This window comes from Rousettus aegyptiacus, unplaced genomic scaffold, assembly GCF_014176215.1.
Source record: "Rousettus aegyptiacus isolate mRouAeg1 unplaced genomic scaffold, mRouAeg1.p scaffold_m13_p_3, whole genome shotgun sequence".
NCBI classification, from domain to species: domain Eukaryota; kingdom Metazoa; phylum Chordata; class Mammalia; order Chiroptera; family Pteropodidae; genus Rousettus; species Rousettus aegyptiacus.
The window spans coordinates 131433752-131459185 of record NW_023416306.1 but is presented as its reverse complement, the minus strand read 5'-3'; the positions used below and the strand labels follow the sequence as shown (position 1 = coordinate 131459185).

The following is a 25434-nucleotide window of genomic DNA, read 5'->3' as shown; positions in this document are numbered from 1 at the left end:
TCCTTTATAGGAACCCCTTCCCAATCCAGGATCAGAGATTACATTTAATTGTCATGTCTGTTTAGTCCACTTATTTCTTTTGTAATCAGGAACTAATTTCTAAGAATTATGTTCATAAAAATTCATAAGTATTTGAAAAAACCTTTACACAGGAGGTCTGGAAAGCAATAGCATTAAAATGTTGAAATATGTTGTCTCTGGGTATTGTACTGTTCTCCTGTTTCTTGTTTTCTTTATTTTCAAAGCTTTTGTGGTGAAATATCTATTACTTTTTTAAAATGGAAAAACAAAATGGCTTGATCAATCTTATCTAATAGCTAATATAACAGAGATTTAAAGATTGATAATAGAAAGGAGATAATGGCTTCTTAAGTCAGAATCATTTATGGTAGGACATCGCTTTTCATCTTCAAACACTTCAAATATAATCTTCATTTACTTATTATTTTAGGATCAAGCATTTGGAGAGCTAGAAAAGAATAGTGATAAATTTCTACTTGGAACATCGTCTTCGGAGAACAGTCAGCCTGCTCATCTTCATGAACTGCTGTGTTCACTGCAGAAACAGCTGCTGGCATTTTGCCATATCAATAACATTAGTGAGGTATGTGGTTCTTTGCCTTTCATGATGATCTCTCAGGGACCTTGAAACTGAGATATTTGGTTAAGCCATGATATTTTTGTACCTCGAATCTTTCAAAGTAGTAATTTAGCAACTTTTTCCCCTCAGAACTCAAGCAGTGTGGCATTGCTTCATAAACATCTTCAGCTCTTGTTGCCTCATGCCACAGATATTTATTCACGTTCTGCAAATTTGCTCAAAGAAAGTCCTTGGAATGGCAGCGTTGGAGAAAAATTAAGAGGTGTGTTTGGTGCTAGATTTCGAAGTAGATCAGAGGTTGTAAAGCAAGAGTCCTTAGCCTTTCCAAAGCCTTAAGAAGGCCTGAAACCTCTGAGTGGAATAGGAATGATCTTGAATCTCCTTCCTATTGAAGATCCTTTTCATCTTGGTTTAGGGATGATGGTGACAGGATTGACCTGATTAATCTTAAAAGATGCTAATTGGCATAACAAAGGCCTAATTTTAAGGCATTGGATGATAAATGGCATAAAGTGAGATTTTTATCTGCTGTTTCTTTACTTTTCTTCAGCATTTTCCAGTGTTCCTCTTTTCTTCTTGAAATGCTTTCCTTTCTGTGGGCTTCTGTATAGTGATAATTCTGTTTCTACTCATATTTCTCTGATCACTGTTTTTTGTTGGTTTCTATAAACTCCTTTTCCTTGGACATGCCCTTCAATGTTTAGGTTCCTCTGACTTTTGCCTTCAACCCTCTTTTCTCCCTGAATAATTTTATGTGGTCCCATTGTCCTTAACCACCATGTATATATTGACTCCCATATTTGCACTTAGCTGAGAACTCCCTTTTCATACTAGAGCCTTTCTCTAGTTACATACTCTTGGTTGTGTAAAGGCAAGTAAAATTCAGTATATCCATCCAAAACCAACTCATCTCTGAAGTTGGGAAAAGAAACAGAGAATAAAACCATTGCTTACTAGACACCTCCATTTTGTTGTTGCACTGACATTTAAAATTTAATTCTTTCAAACTGAGCTTATCTCTAGTGGTCTTCCCTGCCCCAAAATACAGTGAAATATTGAGACTAAGTTGATTTTAAACCAATATAGATAATTTAAAAAATGATGCTTTGAGATGATCTTAATTTTTAAAAAAGTAAATTTGGTTTAAAAAGGTCTTCCCTCATAAAATATAAGCATTGTGAGGGGAGGAATTTTTAGGTCTTTGTTCATGGTTGTATCACTTTCACCTAGAACAGTGCTTAGTATATGTAAGTAGCTCAATAAATACTTCTTGAGTAAATCTAAAAGTGAGGATAAATTTGTGAATGAGAAATTCACAATGCATTTTAAGGGAAGCAGCTATAATCTTTTGAGTTTGTTGACATGAAGATATGAATGTTTTCCCACAAAGTGTCTGCTGATGGCACTTTCTGAAAGTGAGTAAATACTAATACCATACCAGCTATCAGGTAGGTGTTCAGAAAGAGTCACTAAATTAGTGTACTGTATGTACTACAGGCTAAATAATATTTCTTAAGTTTTTTTTTAAGTTTATAATAATCGATTCATGTTGAATTTCTTACCCTTCATAGATGTGATATATGTCTCAGCTGCAGGCAGTATGCTCTGCCAGATTATTAATTCCCTACTGTTACTCCCCGTGTCCGTGGCTCGGCCTTTATTGAGTTACCTCCTCGACTTGTTGCCACCTCTTGATTGCCTTAATAGACTGCTGCCAGCTGCTGCTCTTTTAGAAGACCAAGAGTTACAGTGGCCACTTCATGGTAAGTAAAGATGGTTAAGAGCAAATAATGCTTTTGAGAAAAGTTGTTCCTCTTGCATACATCAGGTAAATTATATCTGATACTTGGATATTTTATGTAATGAAAAAAATAAAGTTGTTATCTAAAAGCTTCAAGTCTAAACTGGGCACTGATGAGAAAACCTAAGAAGTTGCTCATGTATACCAGTGTCATGAATAGGGTCTTTATATGTTCATCAAGTTTGAATAGTATGATTCTAAGACACTTTTTTTCAAGTTTTTTGACATGGTTGAAATTGGGATACATCTTACAATAGATGATAGAAAAGCATTCTTTCATAATACAGTCAGCAGCATAATGATTCATTTTAGTCAATGGATTGATTTGATTCAAAAGTTAAATGCAAAGGTTTTTAGTTTTAAATTTCTATTTGACAGTAAAATATTTTATATTCAGTTGAGTATGTAGATAACTAAATGCAAAAGATAGAAACTGGGAACCTATTTTTCTGTGTTTTACTTTTTAGGTACTTTATAGGAAATAGCATTCTGGTTTTAGGCATGACACTTGAATTTACTCTTAATTTATAAAATGTTGATGATTCTATTCAGTTGAATATAGCTTAAAATATCATGTTTAGAAAAACATCAATGTGTTTTCCACTGAGGTCTATCTATTCTAAAGCTATCAAAGAAGTTTTATTACTGAAATCTTAAAAACCTTTCAAGTTTAAGTGAGGCCACATGTTTTATTGAAAAGAACCCTGGACTAATGCATAAAAAGATCTAGACTTTAGTCTTGGCTCTGCTAGTAATTTGGCTCTATGGTCTTGGGAAAGTCACGTATAACTTCTTAAAGCCGTGGCTTTTTCTCTTGGAAAAATCAGGATTGGACAAGATAACCTTTAGGGCTCGTCTTTACTTTAACATCGTATGGTTCTGTAATGACTTGATTTAATTGAAGTCAGGTGTCAGGGTTATAACTGCAAGTGGACATTGATTTAGGCTTTATATACAGCAATTCCAGGTTTACTTTTGCTTTTCAAAAGCATCTTAGAACTTGCTAAGATTCACTGTATTTGTATTAGGTGAATTAGGTATCATTTTAATTTGGATTTCTGCATGTATGATCATAAATGATATTTTTCTATAATTTTTCTGTTTTATTCTATCATTGCATCATTTTTACTATCATCATTATACTAACCTCATAGCATCAACTTAGAATCTTTTTTATTCTTTTTCTCCGAAATGATTTGTGTAAGTTGGGAGTATCTCTTCTTGAATTTTAGAAAAGTTTATATAAAACTATCTGGTGTTTTTTGTAAATAGACTTTGGCTATTTTCTTAGAGTTTTATTCTCTTGTAGCTTTTAGTCTCAGATCCATTTATTTTTAAATTGACATTTTTTCTAGAAAATTTTTGTGGGCTTTCAAATTTATTAACATAAATTGTTCATAATATCCACTCATTTAAAAAAAAATCTCTAGTGTATCTGTGGTTGCATTCTCTTTTTTTATTCCTAATTTTTGAATTTATGCTTTTTATTTTCAGGATTAATTTTATTAGAGGTTTGCCCATTTTATTAATCTTTTCAAATAACCAGTGTTGGGTTCATTGATCTCTGTTTTTTTTTTTTTTTTTTTTAATAATGTCATTGATATCAATTCATATCTTTATGGCTAAGTATAGTTTTTTTGTACATGTTTGTTTTTGTTTTGTAATGTGAAGAACTTCTAAAAACAAATGTACAGTAAGAACACATGGGTCTGGATATTAGCTCAAGACAGTTCTGAATTCAGGCCTTAAAATCATTAAACAATACTCAATGTCATTTTTCTAGATCAACTCTTATGTTGATTTTGGAGGGAGGAGCTGCCTTACTCTTATAGTGAAATTTGATCTGAGAAATGAAAAGTAGGAATAGACTACCTTGGGATAATTCTTTCATATACCATTTTAATTTTAAAATGAATAACTTTACAAAGGAAATTTTTATGTGATAGCCTAACTTATTTGAATGTTTTAAATTAGCCTAGTAAAGAGAACATATGCAAAAAGTGTTATCATTTGTTTTCTTGATAAAATTATTTTGCTTCAATATGTTATTGCAGTGTAATAGAAATGAAAAAATTTGACAATCTTAAATACCAGATAAAGACACAATTACTAATGATTTTGTCTTCAGGAGGGCCAGAACTGATTGATCCTGCTGGTGTTCCCTTACCTCAGCCAGCCCAGTCCTGGGTGTGGCTTGTGGATCTGGAAAGAACAATTGCTCTCCTTATTGGGCGGTGTCTTGGTGGCATGCTTCAGGGCTCCCCTGTGTCTCCAGAGGAACAAGATACTGCATATTGGATGAAAACACCACTTTTTAGTGATGGTGTAGAAATGGACACCCCGCAGTTAGGTAATGTGCTTCTCTGCAGCATTTAAAATACATGCTTATGTTTGTACTTCCATTGGAGATTTCTCTTATTCTGGGTTTGCTGAATAGAGAATAGAAAACAGGGTAGGGAATCTGAGACTGTAACTTAGAGTCCTTAGAAAAACAGTTAAATCTTAGAGCATTGTATTGTGAAAAGAGCCCCTAAACTAGGAAAATATAGGCCTGGTCCCACTCTGTCATTATTTATCATTCAATGACTGTTTGGGAAAGTCATTGTACTCATAAAAATGGGAAAATGCTTGATTACTTGTGTTCTAGGCCATGAAGGTTATGAAATTATTTCATACACTGTAAAGCTCTGTAAGTTTATCTGCCATGACCTACCAGTGCTCATTTTGCAAACACCTTTCAGATGTGAGTGGCAGTTCTTCTCCCAGCCTGTCTTGCTTTCATGCTGATGTTACCTTGTGTCATGCTGATGTTACCTTGTGTGATTCTTCATTTTTTCCCTCCCTGTTTATGATGCGTTTGGGGATTCCTTTTTTCTGCCTCACCTCCCATTTGTCTACTTTGCTGGTAGGCTGGCATTGCAGTCTGTCTGAACATGAAGATTTCTTCAGTTCCTGAACACATGATCTAGTCGTTTTATCTAGGATTGATCCTTTAGTCTCTCTGGGCCTCTAATTTTGATCCATGAAATAATGAGTTTAGATAGCCTATATGATTATATTAGATCTAAAATTCATTATTTCTCTGATAAGAGAAAGAGACTCAGAAAGCGTCTAAGAAGGAAAGTCTAAGAAATCTCAATCAAAGAGAAGCTCAAGATGGAAAACAAAGTGAAACCAATACAAAAATTAGAGAAACACTGTGATTTGGGTTGGGGGGTTGGAGAGTGGAGTGAGGCGAGCTGTTGAAGATTTTCCTTCTTTTCCAAATAGAAATATATGAACCAGAAGGTGAACCTGGCCATAGCTAGTGAATACTAGACTGGTACTTTATGATACATTTGTATCAAAAAAATTTTTTTAAAAAGTAAAATCATGGTTTTTCAAGGGACATTAAACATGTAAAGATGGTTACAATGTTTAAGTCTACGTTCGTCCTAAATTTACTCCTGAGGAGAAAAATATATCTCTACCTTCCTCATATTTCTCTTATATTTACTTTACTCAGTTAACTGGCCTTTAGTATGAATAAAAACACTTTCATTTTAATCTTATTTTTCAGTATTATAAAATCATGAACTATTAAAATGTTATATTTTATGTGTAAATACTTGCATATTTTAGGAAAAGGATGTTTGTCCTTTGTACATATACGATCATTTGGTTATATTATGGGTTAAATTGACTTTTGATATTAGCCGAGGAACTTATCATTTAGAGAATTATTTTGTTTTTTAAAAGGAAAATTAATTCTGAATGCCAAATGTCCCACTAAAAATTTAGGAACCACCTGAACAAATATAAATATCAATTGAGAAATTTTTCATGGTATTTTTGATCTCTCGAATCATACTTAACTGATTGTTTTCCCTTAGGTCTAGAAAAAAAAAGAAAATTCTTATCTAGTCTCTTTTTCAGACTAGGGGACTAGAAACTGAGACTAGGTCCTGTTTTTCTCAAATTGGATTTCATTCCATTTTGAACAAGAGAGTTCTTTGTTATACAAGACCATGTTGTACTTGTAGTAGGCCCCTACCTACCAAAATGCTAGAACTCCTTGGAGTACATTTGGCTATACATTCTTCTGGAGGAGATGGAAAGGATGATACTTCTTTAGTTAAGAAACATCAAAGAACTTTGTATCATCTACTTAAAATGGTTTGAAATGTATCATTTCATATGCACTAAATTCATGCAGTATGATTTTATTTGTAGCATCAAAATTTATGAGGTTTAAAATTGATAACATGAATAAATTTTTTTTTTTAGATAAATGTATGAGTTGCCTATTAGAAGTAGCTCTTTCGGGAAATGAAGAACAGAAGCCTTTTGATTACAAACTGAGGCCTGAAATTGCTGTCTATGTAGACTTGGCATTGGGTTGTTCAAAAGAGCCTGCACGAAGCCTTTGGATCAGCATGCAGGATTATGCTGTTAGCAAAGGTAAAATGAAGAGGATAAAGGGGATTAAATATGTAGATAGCTCATGATACTCATATATATGTAATATATATTAATAGAAAATCACAGGGATCACCCTATTTTTTATAGAAAAGGGTATTTTATAAGTAACATTTAAAAAATTATTTTTCCTCTTTGTGGAAAATACCCTAGGTTTTATATATATCTCTGCTGTGGGAAAATTGAGATTTATATAAAAGTTAAATCCAGAGGCAATAATTTTACAGAAGGATTCCAGGCAATGTAAATGGATTTAGTATAAGAGTCTGTGTAATGAATTTCTTCCCTTTGCAAGCCCTGGTGTCAGAACTGAAAGGACGTGTATATAGAAGTTTAAGCTCTAGGCCTGGTCATTTCCCTCCTTTCTAAAACACTTGTCTACTTCAGAGTGATGGTGAAGATAAGTTTAAAATAAAGTATACTGTTAAGTACAGTAGTAAAATGCCATGCAAGTATGTAGTATTTCAGTTTCTAATATTTAATTAATAAAATTAATTTTATGTGCAAGTTTCAGAGAATATACCTAATTTCTTTTTAGCACCTATATTTTTTAATGGTGAGCTAGATTATTCAGAATCACATATCCCCAGTTATCTTTTTCAATGTAATATTTTCTTATCATATCTTTAGTTCCTTTCCATTCATTTGGATTTCCTTCCTTCTGTGATAAAAATATTAAATACAGTTTCAATTTTTATTGTCTTTTATTTTGAATAATAAAAAGGAAATGAGATACATGTTCTTTAGATCTTCAGAACACCAGTGAGATGACATATTTGAAAATGTAATCTAATCCAGTTTATCATTTATTTATTTATTCATTCTGTCGTATTGACTGACACCAGAGGTACAAAAGTATGGTAACAGGAAAGAAAGTTTACATTCTAAGTTTACATTCTGATATTCTTGTATTTTCATCATTTGCTTGGAACATGCAATTAGGTTTTCCCTTATATTATATCATCACTTGTTACATTTCAGTAAGAACTTTTAAAAACTAAATGTAAACATAAGATATATTAAAAACTAATTGTATGGCTTTAATTGCTTATACACTGTAGCCTAGACTTCGTACTTAAATAGTAAAAGCATTCTGTAGTTCTTGGTATGAAATGACCATAACTTTAATGAGGGTATTTTATTTATTTATTTTTAGGCGAGGCAACCCTTGGCTGACCTCACAGATTGCAAGGACCTTGTCAGCTTACAATTCCTTACTAATTTTTTTTTTTTAATTTTTTATGCCTACAGCACTTGGTTTTATTAGGTGGTCTCCCATCCAAGTACTAACCAGGCCCGACCCTGCTTAGCTTTCAAGATCAGACAGGATCGGGCTTGTTCGGGGTGTAGCATGACCATAGACAAGGATATTTTAAAAGAGGCTTTTACTTTAAAAATTGCATTGGTAGATAATCCCTGTTAAATTTGAAACACAGCAAAGGGTGTTACTTTAGTTTGCTTTTTAAATTAAATAATTAGCCTTCTTGAAATTAGTTGCTGTTTGATTTTAAGCTGTCACAGTTCTCAGGATAGCAAGCAGTCCCTTGGAACAGGTGATCTCTGAAGAACCTAATGCAGAAAAATTTTGTATGTGATACAGACTGTCATTTTAAGATTCTTTGTGGGCTGTGAGACTTTCTAAAATGTGGCATATTTATATTGTCAGTATTCTCACCCATGAAATAGGTAAATCTGAACATTTTTTTTACCTAAGCATACAGAAATGACTAGAAAACCAAAATGTAAAATTTTATCTCTTGAGGTAGGAGTTTTAAGAAAGGATTAAGAACAAATAAAGTTAACTCGGGGCTTAATATTTGCCAAGGGTGTTTTTCATTTGTTTTGTTTTTATGTGGCACAGTAAATCTGTCAAATTACAGAGTATAGCAGACATTCTGAGAGTGGATTAGACAGTAAACCTACCATTCCCATTTGGAATCTACTGAATGTGTTTTATTTTTTTAAAGTACAGTACTGGTATGTTAACATGGAATTAAAGCACCTGACTAGTTCTTATTTAATGCTGTGGTTTGGGTTTTCAGTTGCATGTACTCATTTCTGTTCAAATGTTATTTCATTTCTTATATACTTAAATGTACATGTATTCACAATATCTACTTTCATGGCTTCAACTACCATATACATACTTGACTAATTTACTTGCTATCTCTACTAGGAGATCTAATAGATAGTATTCAAAACCAGACTCTTGGTTTTAGCTCCCTATCCCCCAAAAGTGTTTATCCTGTCTCAGCCAACTATATCTTCTGATAAATCAACAAATTCTGTCAACTCTACCTTCAGAATACATATGGGATCTGAACATTTCTCACTCCCACCTTGGCTACTGCTTTTGTCTAAGCCACCATAATTTCTCACCTGAATTACTACAATAATGACTTTTGCTATTGCTGTCCTTATAGGAAATTCTCCACTCAGCAGTCAGTGAGTCTTTTAAAACACAGGTCAGATAATGTTATATTTCTGTTCAAAGCCTTCTACTGGTCCTTTCTATTTCTCTCAGAGTGAAACCTAGAAGACTTGCAGTGGCCTGCAAGGCCCTGTGTGATTCAGTCCCTGCCAGCTTTCTAATGTTTCCTACCACTCTTGTCCACGCACATTTTGCTTCAGCCACACTGGCCTCCTTGAACTCACCTCAGGGCTGCTACACTAATGTTTTTCTGAGAGGACACTGCTGCTATGTGGCTTCTTCCCCTACTTCTCCTAGATCTCTTCTCAACTGTAGCCTTATCAGAGGCCTTCCCTATATAAAATAGGAATCCCACACAATAAGTACTCTGTTCTCTTTACCCTAATTTACTTTTCTTTATAGAACTTGTCTGTCATATTGATGTTTTTATTTATTATCTACTTGCTCAACTACAACTACACCTCTTAACTACAATATAAGCTCTGTGAGATCAGACTTAGTTCTGTTCATTGCTGTATCCCTAGCACACAGAACAGTGTCTGAGATCTAGTAGCTGTATTTGTTAAATAACTGTTTAGAAAAATAATAACATTTGGGTGTTGTAATCCAACTAAAGCTATTAAAATTACCTCTGAACTGTGTTCTGAGCTCTTTTAAATGTCAATGCATCATTTTTATTTTCAGATTGGGACAGTGCAACTTTAAGTAATGAGTCACTCTTGGACACTGTGTCTAGATTTGTTCTTGCAGCTCTTCTGAAACACACAAATTTACTTAGTCAAGCATGTGGAGAAAGCCGGCAAGTAACTTAAAACTATCCTCAGACAAATATTTGCTCTCATGGTGTTAGAAATTAGGTAACTTTTCTATTTTGGTTCTTTATTTAGATATCAACCTGGTAAAAGCTTATCAGAAGTGTACCGTTGTGTGTACAAAGTTCGAAGTCGTTTACTTGCTTGCAAGAACCTTGAACTTATTCAGACCAGGTCATCATCACGAGACAGATGGGTAAAGTTGGAAATCAGTTAATTTCTATGTTTTTCTGCAAGCTTTGAGAGAGGGCTCCATATTGGCTTATGTCAGGGAAAAAAAAATGTACCTTGCTTATTGCCGATGTTCAGTAAATGTTGAGTAGTTCTTTTCCTAGTGAAAAAAATGGACAAGTAAAAGATCTGGGGTTTATTTAACCCCATATTTATCAAGTGTGATACAGCTGCTAAGGAAATTTATGTATTCTTAGGCTGTATAAATAATAAATTGAATTGTCCAAATCATATGAAATAATATTCCTTTATTTTATGCCGATCAGACCACATTTGAATTATTCTGTTTAATTTGGGGTGCCATAATTTATGAGGAACATTAACAAACTACCTTGGATTGGGGAAAAGTCCAAAAATTATCTGATATAAGAACAGGAAAATGTCAAAAATGTTTATCCTAGAGAAGTGAAAACAAAGGAGAATCATGGAATAGCTGCCTTCAAATACTTAAAGAGTTTTCATGCAGGAAAGGAAATAAACATGTTCCTGGTTGTTCCCAGAGGGCACAGGTAGGACCAAAGGGAAAAAATTGAATGGAGAATCATTGTTAGCCGAATATAGGAAAAAAAGCCTTCTAGTACTAGAGTTGTCCACCATTGGAGGTAAAGACTGAAACCTCTCATTAGGTATGTTTCAGAAGTAAGTCATGCACCAAAAATGAGATGATTTCTAAAGTGCTTGGTTATCTTGATAATGTGATCCTATAGTTTTAAGTATAAGCCTGTATAGTACATCACCTTCAGAAATGCTACTTTGAAACTTTACTTATACGTTAGATGCTTTGCACTCTATTATTTAGATCTTAGATTTTATTTTGTTTATTTTTTAAATTATTTTTTTTTATGGTGACTGGTTAATGAAATTCAATAGGTTTCAGCTATAGATCTTATATTTTAAAAATCAAACTCTGTGTTTGTATTATAGTATTCTTTTGGCATGCCCCGATTTAATATTTGTGAATCTATTAGTGGTCTTGAAACACCATAAAATGTATTGATTTGCTAGTATGTTGAGGCTCAGATTTTAAACTCACATATTATGGGGATAATGACTTATGTATTATATGAGTCTGACTGCTCAGTATCCCCATCTCTGTGAAAATCGTAAGTTATTTACTGGCCATGAATCACAAAATAACTTTTATTGTGCATCTGAGGATATCATTCAGATTTTCCATTTGTGCTTTATACTGAGATTTGTGCGAGAAATTATATAGTTATGATATTTGTGACCTCTAGCACCTTTTGTAAGAACTCTTTCCTCTAGATGACTGCTAGGTAGCATGGCCGCTGTGAGAAATAAAACTAAAACTAACATTGTCCTTATCAGATTTCTAATTTTTGATTTTTTCAGGGGCAAACAAAGTAAAGAAAAACAATACTGTTTTATAATTGAAATATGCTCAGAGAGTAGAACCTACATGTTCTCACCAAAAAAAACATTTAAAAATACATTTTAAATTAGAATTATGAAACATTTATACAGAGTGATGATAACATATATAACTTGAGGAAGACAATGGAATCAAAAATCATATTCTCTAAGTACCTTTTATAATTCATAAGTTGTAGCTTCATAGAAGTTTACAGTCAAATCACAATATAAATATCAATTTATGGCATGACATTTTAATAAAAATTCTGAGAAGAGAGAGTATATTGGTGTCTCTGTATTTTGTGTATGTACATTCTTTCTAACTTTTTCATATTTATCTAGTATGTCTCTTTTTTTGTATTAAAATTCATGTGTTATTATTGATATTAGCAGTATTTTCCATGGCAAAAAAAGTCAAGATTTTAATGAAGATTTTTAGTTTTTGGAAAAATATTTAGTGTAGCTCTGATCATTTCTTTAAGATATCAGAAAACCAAGACTCTGCAGATGTTGATCCTCAGGATCATTCATTTACTCGGACCATTGATGAAGAAGCTGAAATGGAAGAACAGGCTGAGCGAGACCGGGAAGAGGGGCATCCGGAGCCGGAGGATGAGGAAGAAGATCGGGAACATGAAGTGATGACAGCTGGCAGTGAGTACACATCTTACTTTACAGATACACACCATGCCATTCTTTTTGGTAGGGGAACTGGCTAGAGAAGAGAAAGACAAAAGTTTCTCCAGTTTTTCTAAAAGGGTCTGATACTCTACTGGTGATCTGAATTTATATTAGCTAACATTTCAGCTCTTAAAATTGTACTAGTTCCATTATGAAGCTATTGAATGCCTGAAAAGTTTTGGAGGCAGGCTTTTGGAAACTAACTGTTCCACTGATTCTCATGCATGAAATGATGCCCATGAGCCATTGGATGAGGTGATTCAAAATATGTCCTTTGAGGGGTACCAAGTTGTCTATTGGCCTGGCCAACCTCTGTGTGATGAGGAAGAGAGCCTCTTCTTCTGCCTATTAAGAGATCCCAGTTATTTTCATATGTAGAACTTTCAAAATTATAAGTTTCACCTACTGACTACTCTGTTGTTTTCAGTAGAGTGCAAAAAATATACATGAGAATACTATTGACTGGGTAAATAACACTTCATATTTTTTATATTCCAAAGCTACAGGTATTTTTTAAGTTAATCATTTAGATATTTAAAGAGAAATATCAAAGCTTTTAAAACATTCATTATTATCTTTTGAGTGATTTGGGTATTTTAAGTTAAAGTGTGTATTTACTTTGTAGCCTAAAATATTATGGCCAGTTCTGCATTTGGTGTTGGGATTGTCTGTATATATCAATAAATTGGACACGTGCTTTGTTATCAGTTTATTTCTGTTTTGGATTTCTAAAAATGATTTTGAGATGATACAAGACCAAAACCCATTAAAACAAAAGAAAAAATAAGGTCCAAATGGAGAAAAAGGGGTTAGAGATGGGGGGGGGGGGGCGGAGAATAATTGTGTGTTGAAAACTTAGGCTAAGGGAACTTCTACAGTTGAACCTAAAATTTAGCTTAAGAATTCCCGTAAGCAAAGGCCAAAAGGGGAAAAGCAGTAGCAAAGTATAGCCCTCAGTTATAGTATGAGAGAGTGTAACAGTCATTGAAGACTAATAACTTTTAAACTAGCTACTGTTTTTGAGCAGCTATTATATGCTGGGCACTGGGTCAAATTCTTCACATAAATTAACTCATAATCCTCAAAAGAGTCTTATGAGATGAGTTCTAGTATTACTCTTCTTAAGATCACAAACTGATGTTTAAGAAGGCAAAATTACGTTCCTAGGGTCAAAGATAGTAGCAGCTGGAATTAGAACCAGGTCTGCCTAAAATTCCAGTGACTGTTCTTTTAATTACTTTAACAGTTTTCCAGCTCTGAACTTCATGTTTGTTGCTTTAATTTTTATAGAAATAAGAAACTTTCAACAACATAATAAAAATATCATCATAATAATTCTCTAAAATACACATCCATTTTTAAAATTTATTGGGGTGACATTAGTTAATATAATTATCATTTTTAAAGTTTATACTTTCATATTAACAGATGAATCTAGTATTTTACCAACTTTTCTGCCTTGGTTTCCCATTAAGAATATCCTCTTCACTTCAAATTTGAATGAAAAAAAATTTTTCCTACTGTGAAGTATCTACCACTGCATCAGAACCTTGTTACATCCACTGACTTTGTACTTACAAATTGTGAGCAGCTGGCATCAGGTGGACAGTCATTGGACTTTGGAGGCAATCTTGGCCATGTATTATAACCAGATTCTGTTTCAGCAGACCTTTAATGGTTGTGCTTATTTGATATATTCAAGATACAAGAAAGTATAGGTGTTAAGTATTATATGGAATTTGGAAGGGGAAAGAGGCCTTTTCATCATAACCAATACAGCTTAAATTTTGACTCTTTCTTTTTTAACCTGATGTTTTTCATAAGCAGTTATTTTTATCTAACCCAGTGCTTCTCAAACTTTTGTGGACTTCGGGATCAGCTAGAGGGCTTATTAAAACACAGATTGCTGGCCCCATGCCTAGAGCTTCTGATTCAGAAGGTCTGGGATGGGCCTGATAATTTGCATTTTTAACAAGTGCTCAGAAGAATGATGTTGATGCTGCTGGTCTAAGACCACACTTTGAAAACCACTAATCAAATTCATAAGTGTAGAAATAGTATTAACCAAATCTATAAAGGCATAAATATTTCCTATTGTTATTTTCATGAAAAATCATTTTACATATGATTTTAACTTACTATTTTTGATATAATTTTAACTTAGTTACTATGCTGTATTTAATGTCTAAAAAATAATTTTTCCCTCTTTCAGTAAGTTTTTGGTCCAAACATTTTGACTATTTTTATTGTTATTTTCTTTGCTCTTCTCTCCCCATGTGTTAAGACCTTGTTTTTGTGTTGCATGTTACAGAAATCTTTCAGTGTTTCCTCTCAGCCCGTGAAGTAGCTCGTAGCCGAGATCGAGATAGAATGAACACTGGGGCAGGGTCTGGGGCTCGAGCTGATGATCCATCTCCTCAGTCTCAGCAAGAGCGAAGGGTCAGCACAGACCTTCCTGAGGGCCAGGATGTGTACACTGCTGCCTGCAACTCTGTGATCCATCGGTGTGCCCTCTTAATATTAGGAGTCAGTCCGGTGATTGATGAGCTTCAGAAGCGAAGGGAAGAAGGACAGTTGCAGCAACCTTCAACAAGTGCCTCTGAAGGGGGTGGACTTATGACCAGGTGGGACTGACTAGAAACTTAAAATATTACTCTCTTCCCTTTGTTACTTTATGCTTTGAAATGGTTTATTCTGAAAGTTAGAGGAATATTCTGAAACTAGCACAGACATCAAATAGGAAATGTAAATTGACTAGGATGAATTAAAAGTAATGCAAAGAGTAGTACTGCTTCAGCCTGGAATATAAACTTCTGGTTAAATGAGAAGGCACAATTTTTGATACATGTGAAAAATAGTAGTTGAGACATATCTGAGGTTACTTATATATTTCTTTAATTTAGTGGCATACAAATTATTTTGCTGTAATTGGGAAGGGCTTTGTGTTTAGACAAGTCAGGATTTCCCATCAACAGGCATAATTACTCCTCACTGTCTGTGTATTATCTTTATGCTGCTAGTTCCATTCAATTTCATGTTCACTAACAGTCTCAAATTGAAAAACTTTTCTTTGTGCATGTGAGACAGGAGTGAAAGTCTTACTGCAGAGAGCCGGCTAGTTCACGCAAGTCCAAATTATAGACTGATCAAATCGAGGAGTGAATCTGATTTGTCTCAGCCGGAATCAGATGAAGAGAGTTATGCACTGGTAGGTATACCTAGATTCAGTAAAGAAAGATATTTGTTTTTAAGGTATAGATACATAAGGCTTTGGTTACAGTAAGTAGTATATGTTTGTTTTAGACATAAAAATGTTTTTAAAAGAACTTTTAAGAGAAAGAACAATATTGCATAGATATTTTATATGTTAATGACTCTTAGATTTCTGTTTTAGCTCTGACTTCTTCCTAAGAAAACTGCACATTCGTATATCTGACTTCTCGATAAATGATCTACCTAAACATGTCAGGTTACCCCAGTCTTAACATATTCAAAAATAAACTCATCTTTCTTCCAACCTTCTCTTATATTGCCTATCTTAGTAGGTGGTACTGTTAACTAACCAGGCTGGAAACCTGGGTTCATGCAAATGCTACTTAAACAAAAAGTTGTTTAAAAGAAATTTCTAAGCAAAAATGTTCCTTCTTAAGGAAATTCGAATGTCTTCGAGCAGGTTTCATTGTGTCATATTGTTGTTGTTTGTTCTTTCTCCTCTTATTCATTCCCATTAGTATCTTTGTGCTCAGAGTGTATGTTCCCAGTATTGCAGTCTGATGAGATTCCTTTCTGTCTTTTTTTCCCCCATTCTTATCAGTGCCATTATCTAGTCTCCCAACCCTGTGATAATTGTATAACAGATCCTGTTACTTCTCTACTTAAAACCTCCAGTGACTTCACTTTTTCTCAGAGTAGAAGCCTTTTAAGACTCTACATATCCTGGCTGCACCACCTCTTTGATCTGCTACTCTCCTTGGTGACTCTCTTGCCATCCTGGCCTCTTGGCTTTTTGTGAATGTACCATACAACTTACCCTTCAGGCCTTTACTTGGCTGTTTATTCTGACTAGAATACTGTTATCTGCATGGCTAATGCTCTCATTTCAAATCTTCATTCAATGATGCCTTCCCTGACCATTCTATTTAAAATTGCAATTTGCGCCCCCTTTCACATATTCACTCTCTCTCCACCTTGCCTTGCTCTGCCTTTTTTCCCCCCATAGTACCTAACATAATTTACTTATTTATTATATGTATTTATCAGTTTCTGTTAGCCTACAGTAGAGTATAAGCTCCTTAAGGACAGGAATTTTTGCTGTTTCATTCACTGCTGTATTCCTAGCATCTGTACTGAGTGCCTGGCACACAGTAGGTAGTCATTAATTATTTTTTTTCAGTGAGTGAATGTCTAATAGATTTGGTAAAGTTTCTGTGCCCATTCCATCCTTTTCACTTTTTAATTCAGGCCTTGTTACCTTTGCCAGAATTGGTAGTTTTCAAACTGATATCCCTACTTTTTCCAGTCCTTCTCCTTAGGCACTACTCCCAAAGTTAGAGCTCTTGAAGACACGCACAACAGCAAGAACAACAGAACACCTGTTTATCATGATAACTGCCTATTCAGTAACCTCAGCGACTGTACAGCCTATCCAGAAATCAAAGATTCCATAAAATGTTGCCTTCCTGCTTTTGGAGTCAATTTTATCCTACAGTAATCTGCATTTTTGCCATAGTAGTCCATCTGCCAGACCCCAAACACACCCCTTGAGCCTCTGCTCAAGCATTGTTTGCTTTACATCTCTTTCTCTTGGATTCTGTTGATTAAGTCCTGTCTCTCTTAAGGACTGGCTAAAATGTCAACTCTTCCAGAAAGCTTTCCAGGATTACTCACAGTGACTCTGCTATTTCCATAGCAGTTTGTTAGCAGCTCTAATAAACCACTAGTGGTTTGTTTCATGTTGGACATATGGATTATTAGTATTTATTTCCAAGAGACCTCTCAGAGGGTCGTTTTTTTAATGATCCTGATATCTTCTACAATATGCAAAGTATGATTGATAATTCATTTCAACTGAAATGAAAAGATAAAAGATGAGGATAAATGTAGTTAAAATGGCATACTTTTTGGAAACAATGAAACTGCCTTAGTCACAGTAGGCTTAAGATTCCCTATTGATTTGACCTGGGGTAAGTCATTTAACCTTTCTGAGCCCCAGTTTGTTTATCTTGGAAGTGGGTAATACTACTGCCTGTTATACTTCCATCATCTGGGTCGATGTGACGAACAAGTTTGGTAATACAATTTAAAACATTTTGAAAATTATGTTTTCAAAACAATGGGAAGACAGAGCAATAGAGGTAGGCTGAGTCTAGATTTAATTGCCAAACTAAATTGTTCATTTAGTTTCTGCAGAATTGTTAAAAGCTTAATAATTACATTTTTGAAAAATAACTCTTGATTATCTTCCCTTATGTAATATTAAGAAAGATAGTATAAAAGGTGGAAAAGTGAAGAACTAGAAAGAACAGATTCTGTTGTAGATGAATGGAGACCTAGGCTGAGCCTTCAGCTTCAGAGAGCCTGGTACAGATGATGAGGAGCAAGCAGTTGGGGGACTTTGGGTTTTTCTAGCTGAAATTTGTTACCCTTCTGTCTGAGGTTATTTAGGATTACCATTCATTCATGTCCTTGATATCTAATAGTACTTCATTTATTCTGAGCTGTTAGGGAATGAAATGCTTTCTTAAAATAATTGAAATTAACCAGTTTAATGCTAAATCTTTGTTTTAACCTTTTATAATGAGTATTATGTGATAAATTATCTACTTCTCTGTCATAGTAAACAGAGAAGAAACCAAAGTAAACAATTAAACTTAAGTTTAACTCCTTACCCCCTCATTTTACAAAGGATTTAATTCGGTGTACAAAATAGACACTTCTAAAAGGATAAATTAAGTGAATGAATTGGGGCTGAAAGAAGCTGAGAGAGGAAAATAAAGTCCTGGGTAAGATTTGTACACCTCAATACACATCTGCTAGAGGTGGGCCACCAAACAGAAAAGCATAGTAAGTTACATAATTCACAGTATCTAAAAGATAAAAACAAACCAGTTGTTCAAGGGAAACAGATATTTCTGGTCTGAGGCTTGCCATAAAATTTTTCCATGAGCCCTCATGGCCAAGGTACTGTGTGATTAAAATGTTTTATTGCATGGCAGGGTGATGTCTTCATGAGCTGTTGTGATGATCATTTCATGTTTGTCCAGCACCAAATGTCCTGAGAATATACTTATTTCTGGTGTGCATGTGCCTTTTCTCTGTGTCTATGTGTACAAGACAAAATGTATTTATCCACAATGTGGGTATGTGTGTCTAGATGTGTGACTACATAAAGATTTTCTATAATGACATTTCTAAATGGATCTATTTAGTCATTTCTGCAACCTTTCTTCTGTGCCACCAGATTTTTTATTGTCTGATAGAGTACACTCAAAATTGCTAAGACCATAATGTCAAGTCCGTGCATAAATTTTAAGTCATCTGTAGTTTGTATATGGTTGGCCATTTGTGTGAGCCAAGTTGTGTACACCCCCTCCTTCCACCACACACACACACAGAAATTTTACTTCTCTTCTTCCTGACAACCTTCACTGTTTTATTAAGCTGTCTGCCATTTTACCAGTTTAAGACTTTTTTGTTTTAATAAGTTCTTAAACACATTTTAAAAACTTTTAAAATACTACTGGAAGGCTTAGGATTATGTTGTTTTTCTGTTAGTGTGGATTCATCAGATTCTTTTCCTCTAAACTTCTATCCAAGGCTAGTGGGAGTTTTGAAGAGTGGAAAGTGAGGAAAGAGCAAGCAGTGATTTTGGAAAATGGGTCTTTGCTACACGAGCTTTAGGCATCCAGAGGGTATTAATAAGATGTATTTGGAAGATGAAAGACAGATGTCAGAAAAGAAAAGGTGACAACAAAGGAAAACTTCTGCTCCTTTACAATGTTAATTAATGTATCCTTGACTTTGTGTTTTACTGTCTTAGAGTTATATGCCTGGGCTTCTTATAGTTGTTTACATAGGGTTTTTAGAGACTTTTTGTTGTTGGTCTGACTTGACTAGTGAATAAATAGTACATTGCTGTAATCATATAGATTATTTTTATTAATACTCAATTAAATCTTAATTTTAAAATCTTTTCACAACTAAATTTAATTCTTTGTTTATTTTTAAAATAATAGAGTGGAAGGCGAAATGTTGATTTGGATTTGGCATCATCTCATAGAAAGAGAGGTAAGTATTAAGAAATATTAAATAGCTGGTTAAATTAAGGAACTGCTTTTATATCTAAAGTATTTAGATCTGATTGTTATTGAAATGTTATTGCAAAAAAATTTAGAAACATTTTATTAGAAGAGTTAAATGGATGATCATTTTCTTTAAAACATATACCCTATTAAAATCTGGGAATGCCTAGGAGATAATCCGCTCTATTTTTCATTTGTCATGTGTTTGACTTCTTAAAAGTCCTATGGAACTCCAGAAGCAGTGCTTTACAATTATGGGGGATAATGTACATAATTTACCATGTTTTAGCACAGTGATATAGTTGCTATATAGTTAAATGGTTTTAACAGGGAGAACTCTTTACTCAATTTACCTCTTTACACACATACCCATATTCAAATTGAGAGTTTCTAGTTTTCTTCTTTGCCTCTTAAGATAAAACATGTAAAAGATAAACTGATGATTTCTAAAACAAATGTTCCCATGAAGAACAATTTTAGATTAGAGTGTCATCAAGGGTTAACCTCATTTGTTAGAAGCCCTGTCTTAGTGAGTTATTAGTTAACTCTTGGTTATACATGCAAATGGATGGGAAGAACAGTTTTAAATAATATAAATCCAAGCATAAGTAAAAACTTTATTATTCTTTATTAACTGGCACTTTCATTAAACTCATTTATACCATGGTTGTGAAAATGTGAAATGTTAAAAAAAAAATTGCTATTAGTGACAGTTTTCTAAAAGCTTGTGGGGGGAAAAATTTTTTTCATGATATTATAAGCCTTTTATATTGGAAAATGAAACCCTTCTCTTGATAACTTCTTGGCAGAATGTTCAACAGCCCCTTCCCCACCCCTAGGCCATAGAAAAAGAAACAGGAATGAGGGGAAGACACGCACACAAAATTTTTTCATTTTTGTGTTTATAACTTAAAAGAAGAAATGTTGGTATTTCTATAGAATATGGCAATATTTTATTTTTTAATGAGAATACATGAATGATTTTTTTGAACTATTAGGAATAAGGCACTTCCTTTATTCAGTAGGTTTTTGAATTTTAACTTCATTAAGGAAGTTACAATAGGGCGGCAAACTAGTCATGTAAGTTTTCATGATATCATTTAATATGATACCAGTTTATTTTAGTAATCATTACATTTTAATGTTCCCAGGGAAAAATTTTGCTGAATGGTTTGTTCCCAGGAATAAGTGACTAAAAAGTAAAATTACTATTTTAGAAAGGGTAGCAAAAATAGTCTTCAGTCTCATGAATCCTAGAGCTTGTGGATTAAACAATGAAAATGTACATTTAATAGTTTTACTTTATTCAATATATTTCCTTCTCCAAAATAAATTAACATAGAAAACATATTTAGGAGATTATATTTTGAAAGAAATTTTTAAAAATCATGTTTATTTAGTGACTACTCTCTGACCACAGCAGAATTTTTGTTGTTTTTTTCTTTTGTTTTTGTTTCTTTTAAATGATGATAAAATGAACCACCCTTTTTCCTCCCTCATTTATTGTCAATATGAACTGGATGCCATAAGCCATAATATGCCTTTCTTCAGTTGGGCAGATGAGCCTAACATGTTTGAGAACTAGTTGGGGCCAATCAGGTTTTATGATTCTGACTTGAGCTATGAAGGACAAGCAGATATTACGGTCAGTGAGAATTCTTCTATGTACTTTTTTATCCCTTTCCAACATTTTGAAGGGGCAGTGTAACTTTTCCCATTTACATAGCTTTCCATTTATTAGTCTCAGTGGTCCTGAGTTTTTAAAAACCCAGCGAGAGAAATTAGAGAGAATGTTTAATTATGTACCGTTTTCTGAAACTCAGTGGACGTATCAATGACTAGTAATGGTTGTGTGCACATTTCAGCTGCTCTTATTATGCCTCTGAAGACAACTCCTTGAGCGAGTGGGCCTAGTGCCTGTAATGTTAGTAATCGCTTTGTGGGTACTAGGATTCATGCCATTGAACCATTATTGCTGCTTTTCCCCTCACTCCAGTTAATGTTTCCCAATTGGTCTAAACTCTTGGTCCAAGAAAATGATCATGGTAGCAAGGGGTAAAGCAAAGTGAGCAAATAAATTTAGCTTAGCCAGCTTACTCAGCACTATAGAAGCATCAAAGGTAAATTCTAAAACCAAAAATGTCATAAATTGCTTTAAAAAACACAGGCGAAACATATTTCTCCTTAGCACCTCAGAGGTAATATGAAATTTGTACTCATTAAGCGCTTATAAACTGCTTACTTTATGTCAGGCATTGTTCTCATCACTCAAACATATTAACTTATTAAATTCTCATAACAGCCTGTTGAACTTCTTGGGAAAAACTATTAAATATATTGGTGTTTTGATACTTTGATAAGTATTTAAAAGATTTGCTATGGTTGTGTAGAACTGGGCTCATCCTTCACTGAAAGACAATACCATTCTGCAGCTACTTTAGTTTTCATATTGAAGCTGAAGCTGATACAGTGAAAAATAGTGGGGATACCAAAGCAACAATTTAAAAAGTAACATCAGGAATCTTGTTTAGTTAAAATACTGTATGATTGATTTTTCCCACTCTAGGTCTTTACTATGGAGTTAGGGTTTTATTGCTAAAACAATACTGGAAACATTTATTAACGTGTATGTTTTGTGGTATAATATGTATGAGTGAAATGCTGTTTTATCTGTGCATTTCAAATGAAATTATATAAAGAAGAAGAGATATAAATGTTGTCTTCTGTATCATATTTCTCCTTTTGTCTTCTGATTCTTGTATGGTAGTGTATTTACTCCTTTTTGGCCAGTTGAGCCCCAGAAAAAAGAAGAGCTTCAAGCAAGTACATGATGGCATGTTTAATTTTTTTCCCCTTTTAGCTTGCCTACATATTTTATGATTTATAAAGTATGTATTGCAGCTCTGCCATGTTCATTTTGAAAATTCCATTTAAGAACCAAAGTTATAAGGACAAGTAAACAATCTCAAAAATTTCTTGTTGAACTTTATATTTTCTTTACATAGTAGGCGACTCTGAATTAATATTAAGTAAGAATTAGGCTTAGTCACAATTACTCCATAGAAGCTTTTGATATGCTTTTTAGACACACCATTTCCTATATTCAAATATAGCAATAGAGAACAAATCAAAGTAATCACATTGTTATAATTTTTTTAAGAATTAAAGTTCTTGCATCTCTCATTCCCATACTGTTTTTGTGTTTCAAAGTATTTTTGCTGTCTGCCGTAGTATTTTGGTTACAATTATTTATTTATCCTAATGCTTTCAGTTAAATGTCTTTCCTGTTCTTTCTTATATTTTATTCATATGAAGTTTTGTTTGGGTTATATACCTAATGAGTTGTATCCTTTAAATTAGGGTCGGCAAACTACAGCTGGTGAGCCGCATCTGGCCTGCTTGTTTTTGTAAACAGGGTTTTATTGGAACACAGCTACACTTATTTGCGTATTGTCTATAGCTGCTTTCACACTGCATTGCAACAGAGACTTTCATTACCCACAAAACCTAAATATTTACTGTCTGGCTCTTTATAGAAAAAGTTTGCTGATCTGCTTAAAATAGAGAGAGGATTTGATTTGGGGGTTTGCCACCCATTCTGTAGAATATTTTGGAGTATATTAAAGCAGTTCACTATTTGTAGGTTGTTCACAATTAAACTTTAGTGTAAGCAGGCAATTGAAATTTCCACGGATCAGTGATTTGTAAGTAGATAGCAGGAAAACATTAAGGCTAACTCCCATAAATTAAGGAATTAGTGTTAATTTAGCATATCAATTTCTTGATCTATATCCTCAGTTGAGGAAATTGGACTAGATAATCTTTAAGATCTCTTTCACTTTTTGGTTCTAACATTGCACATTTTATTTTCATTTCGAAAAGTGATTTATAAGTTATGGAAAACAGAACTTTTTATTCCGATTTTTTATTATTGAACAAACAAGCTCAATGCAAAGAGCCAAAAACTATCATTTGTAAGTTAAGAATAAATCCAGATTCTGAATGTGGGATGCTTAAGGAAATGGAAAACGATATTTTTTACCTTAAACCCTACTTTATTCTTTAACTATAAATTTTAATTCAACACATTATGTATCTGTGACATTATTCTTTGGATTTTTACTTTCTTCCATTTTACATAAAAGTATTCAGGTATATAATTTGGAGAAATTTTCAGATTGGTTACTTTTCATGTTCAAACTGAAAATTCAGCATTTTTTTTATCTTAAGAATTCTTGCTAAAACACGAAAGGCAGATAAACCATATATTCTTTGCCATTACAAGTTATGTAGTAGAATGCATATTATTTTATAGTTACTTTATAATATTAGCTACCTATTATGAATTTCTGTGTCTGATTTTACAGCCCTGAGATTTTACTGACACCACTGTAATAATTCAAAAATAAGTTATGCAATCAATATTGTGTTAGTTTGTTTTCTCTGTGGGTGTTGGTGTTTAAGTAGTTCTCTTCCCAAATCTTTTCCATCTAGTTATATAACATAAATTTTTGTAATGCATATTTTATTGGATACCTTAAGATGCATTCCTAATAGAGAAGTTTGGGATATTCGCATGATAAGATATTAGACAGCACTAAAACACATGAATCATAGCTATATGCAATAACGTGAATGAATATTAGCAATATAATATTGAATGAAGAATATGTCCAAAAATATATGTAAAATGATACTTTTTTATAAAGTCAGAAACAACTAAAACTAAACATTATTTGTGTTGGGAATACATATAACAAAATAGTATTTGATAACAATAAAAGCAAAGGAATGATAAACTCATGCTTAGGGAATAGTAAAAGCCTTAGGTAGGGGGAGACAGAGAGAGATGGGTTGAGAGAGATGGGTTGGAGGAGGAACAAAGAGATAGATACAACTTACTTTAGTTCTTGTGTTCACATTTATTATAAATAAGTATAAATACAAAGCAGGCCATCCATGGACCAATGATGAAAGTACATCATGAGCCAAAGATAATGATTAATTCATGTACCTGAGATCATTTGTAAGTTAAGGATAAGTTTGTAAGTTAAATTTAAAAATTAAAAGTTAAAAGAACTTGTAAGAATTGGACATTTATATATTTATTTAAAGGTAATATATGCAAATGACTTGGACACTTGTTGTGTTCAAACATATTAACATTTTTGCTACCTAAATATTTTAGTTTAGAAAATGCCCACTGGCAAAACTGATTGTATATTTAGCAATTATTGTGACATCGTTTGGTAATTTTATTTAAATAACATTTTACAGTACATCTTATATGTTCTTGTCTGTGAAACTTTGCTTCCTCTAGATAGGAGTTTCACAGCCTGCAATAAATATTCATATGACATGTAAATATTCATATGGCAATAAATATTCATGTGACACAGTGAAAGGGTTTCTTATATTAATGAAACCTAAAGAGTGATGTCTGTGTCTCCTTTTTGTGTAAGTTTACTTGCCCTTCTATATTCATTTTTTGATAATGTTTTATTGAAGATGTGTAGACACTGCACAGTCTTAACTTAATCTTTAAAATTATAATGTTAAATCAGATAAAGTCTTATTACTAGTAGGTCTTACCAGTAGTGTCTTAAGTGCCTCATTCCTTTTTGTTCATATGATGGTCTGTTTTAATATTGCAGAGCATTTTAAGCTAAGCATTTTGAGAGCAGCTTCTGCCTTCCTTTTTCTTGTGGCAGCGTGTCGCTAAAGCGCTTACAGAGACACTGGTA

General features: G+C 33.4%; 1 protein-coding gene across 17 annotated transcripts in view; it reads left to right on the top strand.

Moving 5' to 3' along the window:
• Positions 1 to 25434, top strand: part of HERC1 (HECT and RLD domain containing E3 ubiquitin protein ligase family member 1) — a 163097-nt gene that overhangs the window by 60821 nt on the left and 76842 nt on the right. For 10 of the 17 annotated variants that reach the window (XM_036218062.1, XM_036218063.1, XM_036218060.1 and 7 more), the window contains 11 exons: positions 452 to 604; positions 731 to 863; positions 2173 to 2364; positions 4531 to 4752; positions 6669 to 6842; positions 9976 to 10090; positions 10179 to 10299; positions 12191 to 12362; positions 14674 to 15013; positions 15477 to 15597; positions 19625 to 19676. In XM_036218062.1, the coding sequence (XP_036073955.1) occupies positions 452 to 604; positions 731 to 863; positions 2173 to 2364; positions 4531 to 4752; positions 6669 to 6842; positions 9976 to 10090; positions 10179 to 10299; positions 12191 to 12362; positions 14674 to 15013; positions 15477 to 15597; positions 19625 to 19676 (1795 nt within the window). The remainder of the gene's footprint in view (positions 1 to 451; positions 605 to 730; positions 864 to 2172; positions 2365 to 4530; positions 4753 to 6668; positions 6843 to 9975; positions 10091 to 10178; positions 10300 to 12190; positions 12363 to 14673; positions 15014 to 15476; positions 15598 to 19624; positions 19677 to 25434) is intronic. The other 7 variants (XM_036218075.1, XM_036218073.1, XM_036218074.1 and 4 more) reach the window with 1 other exon arrangement.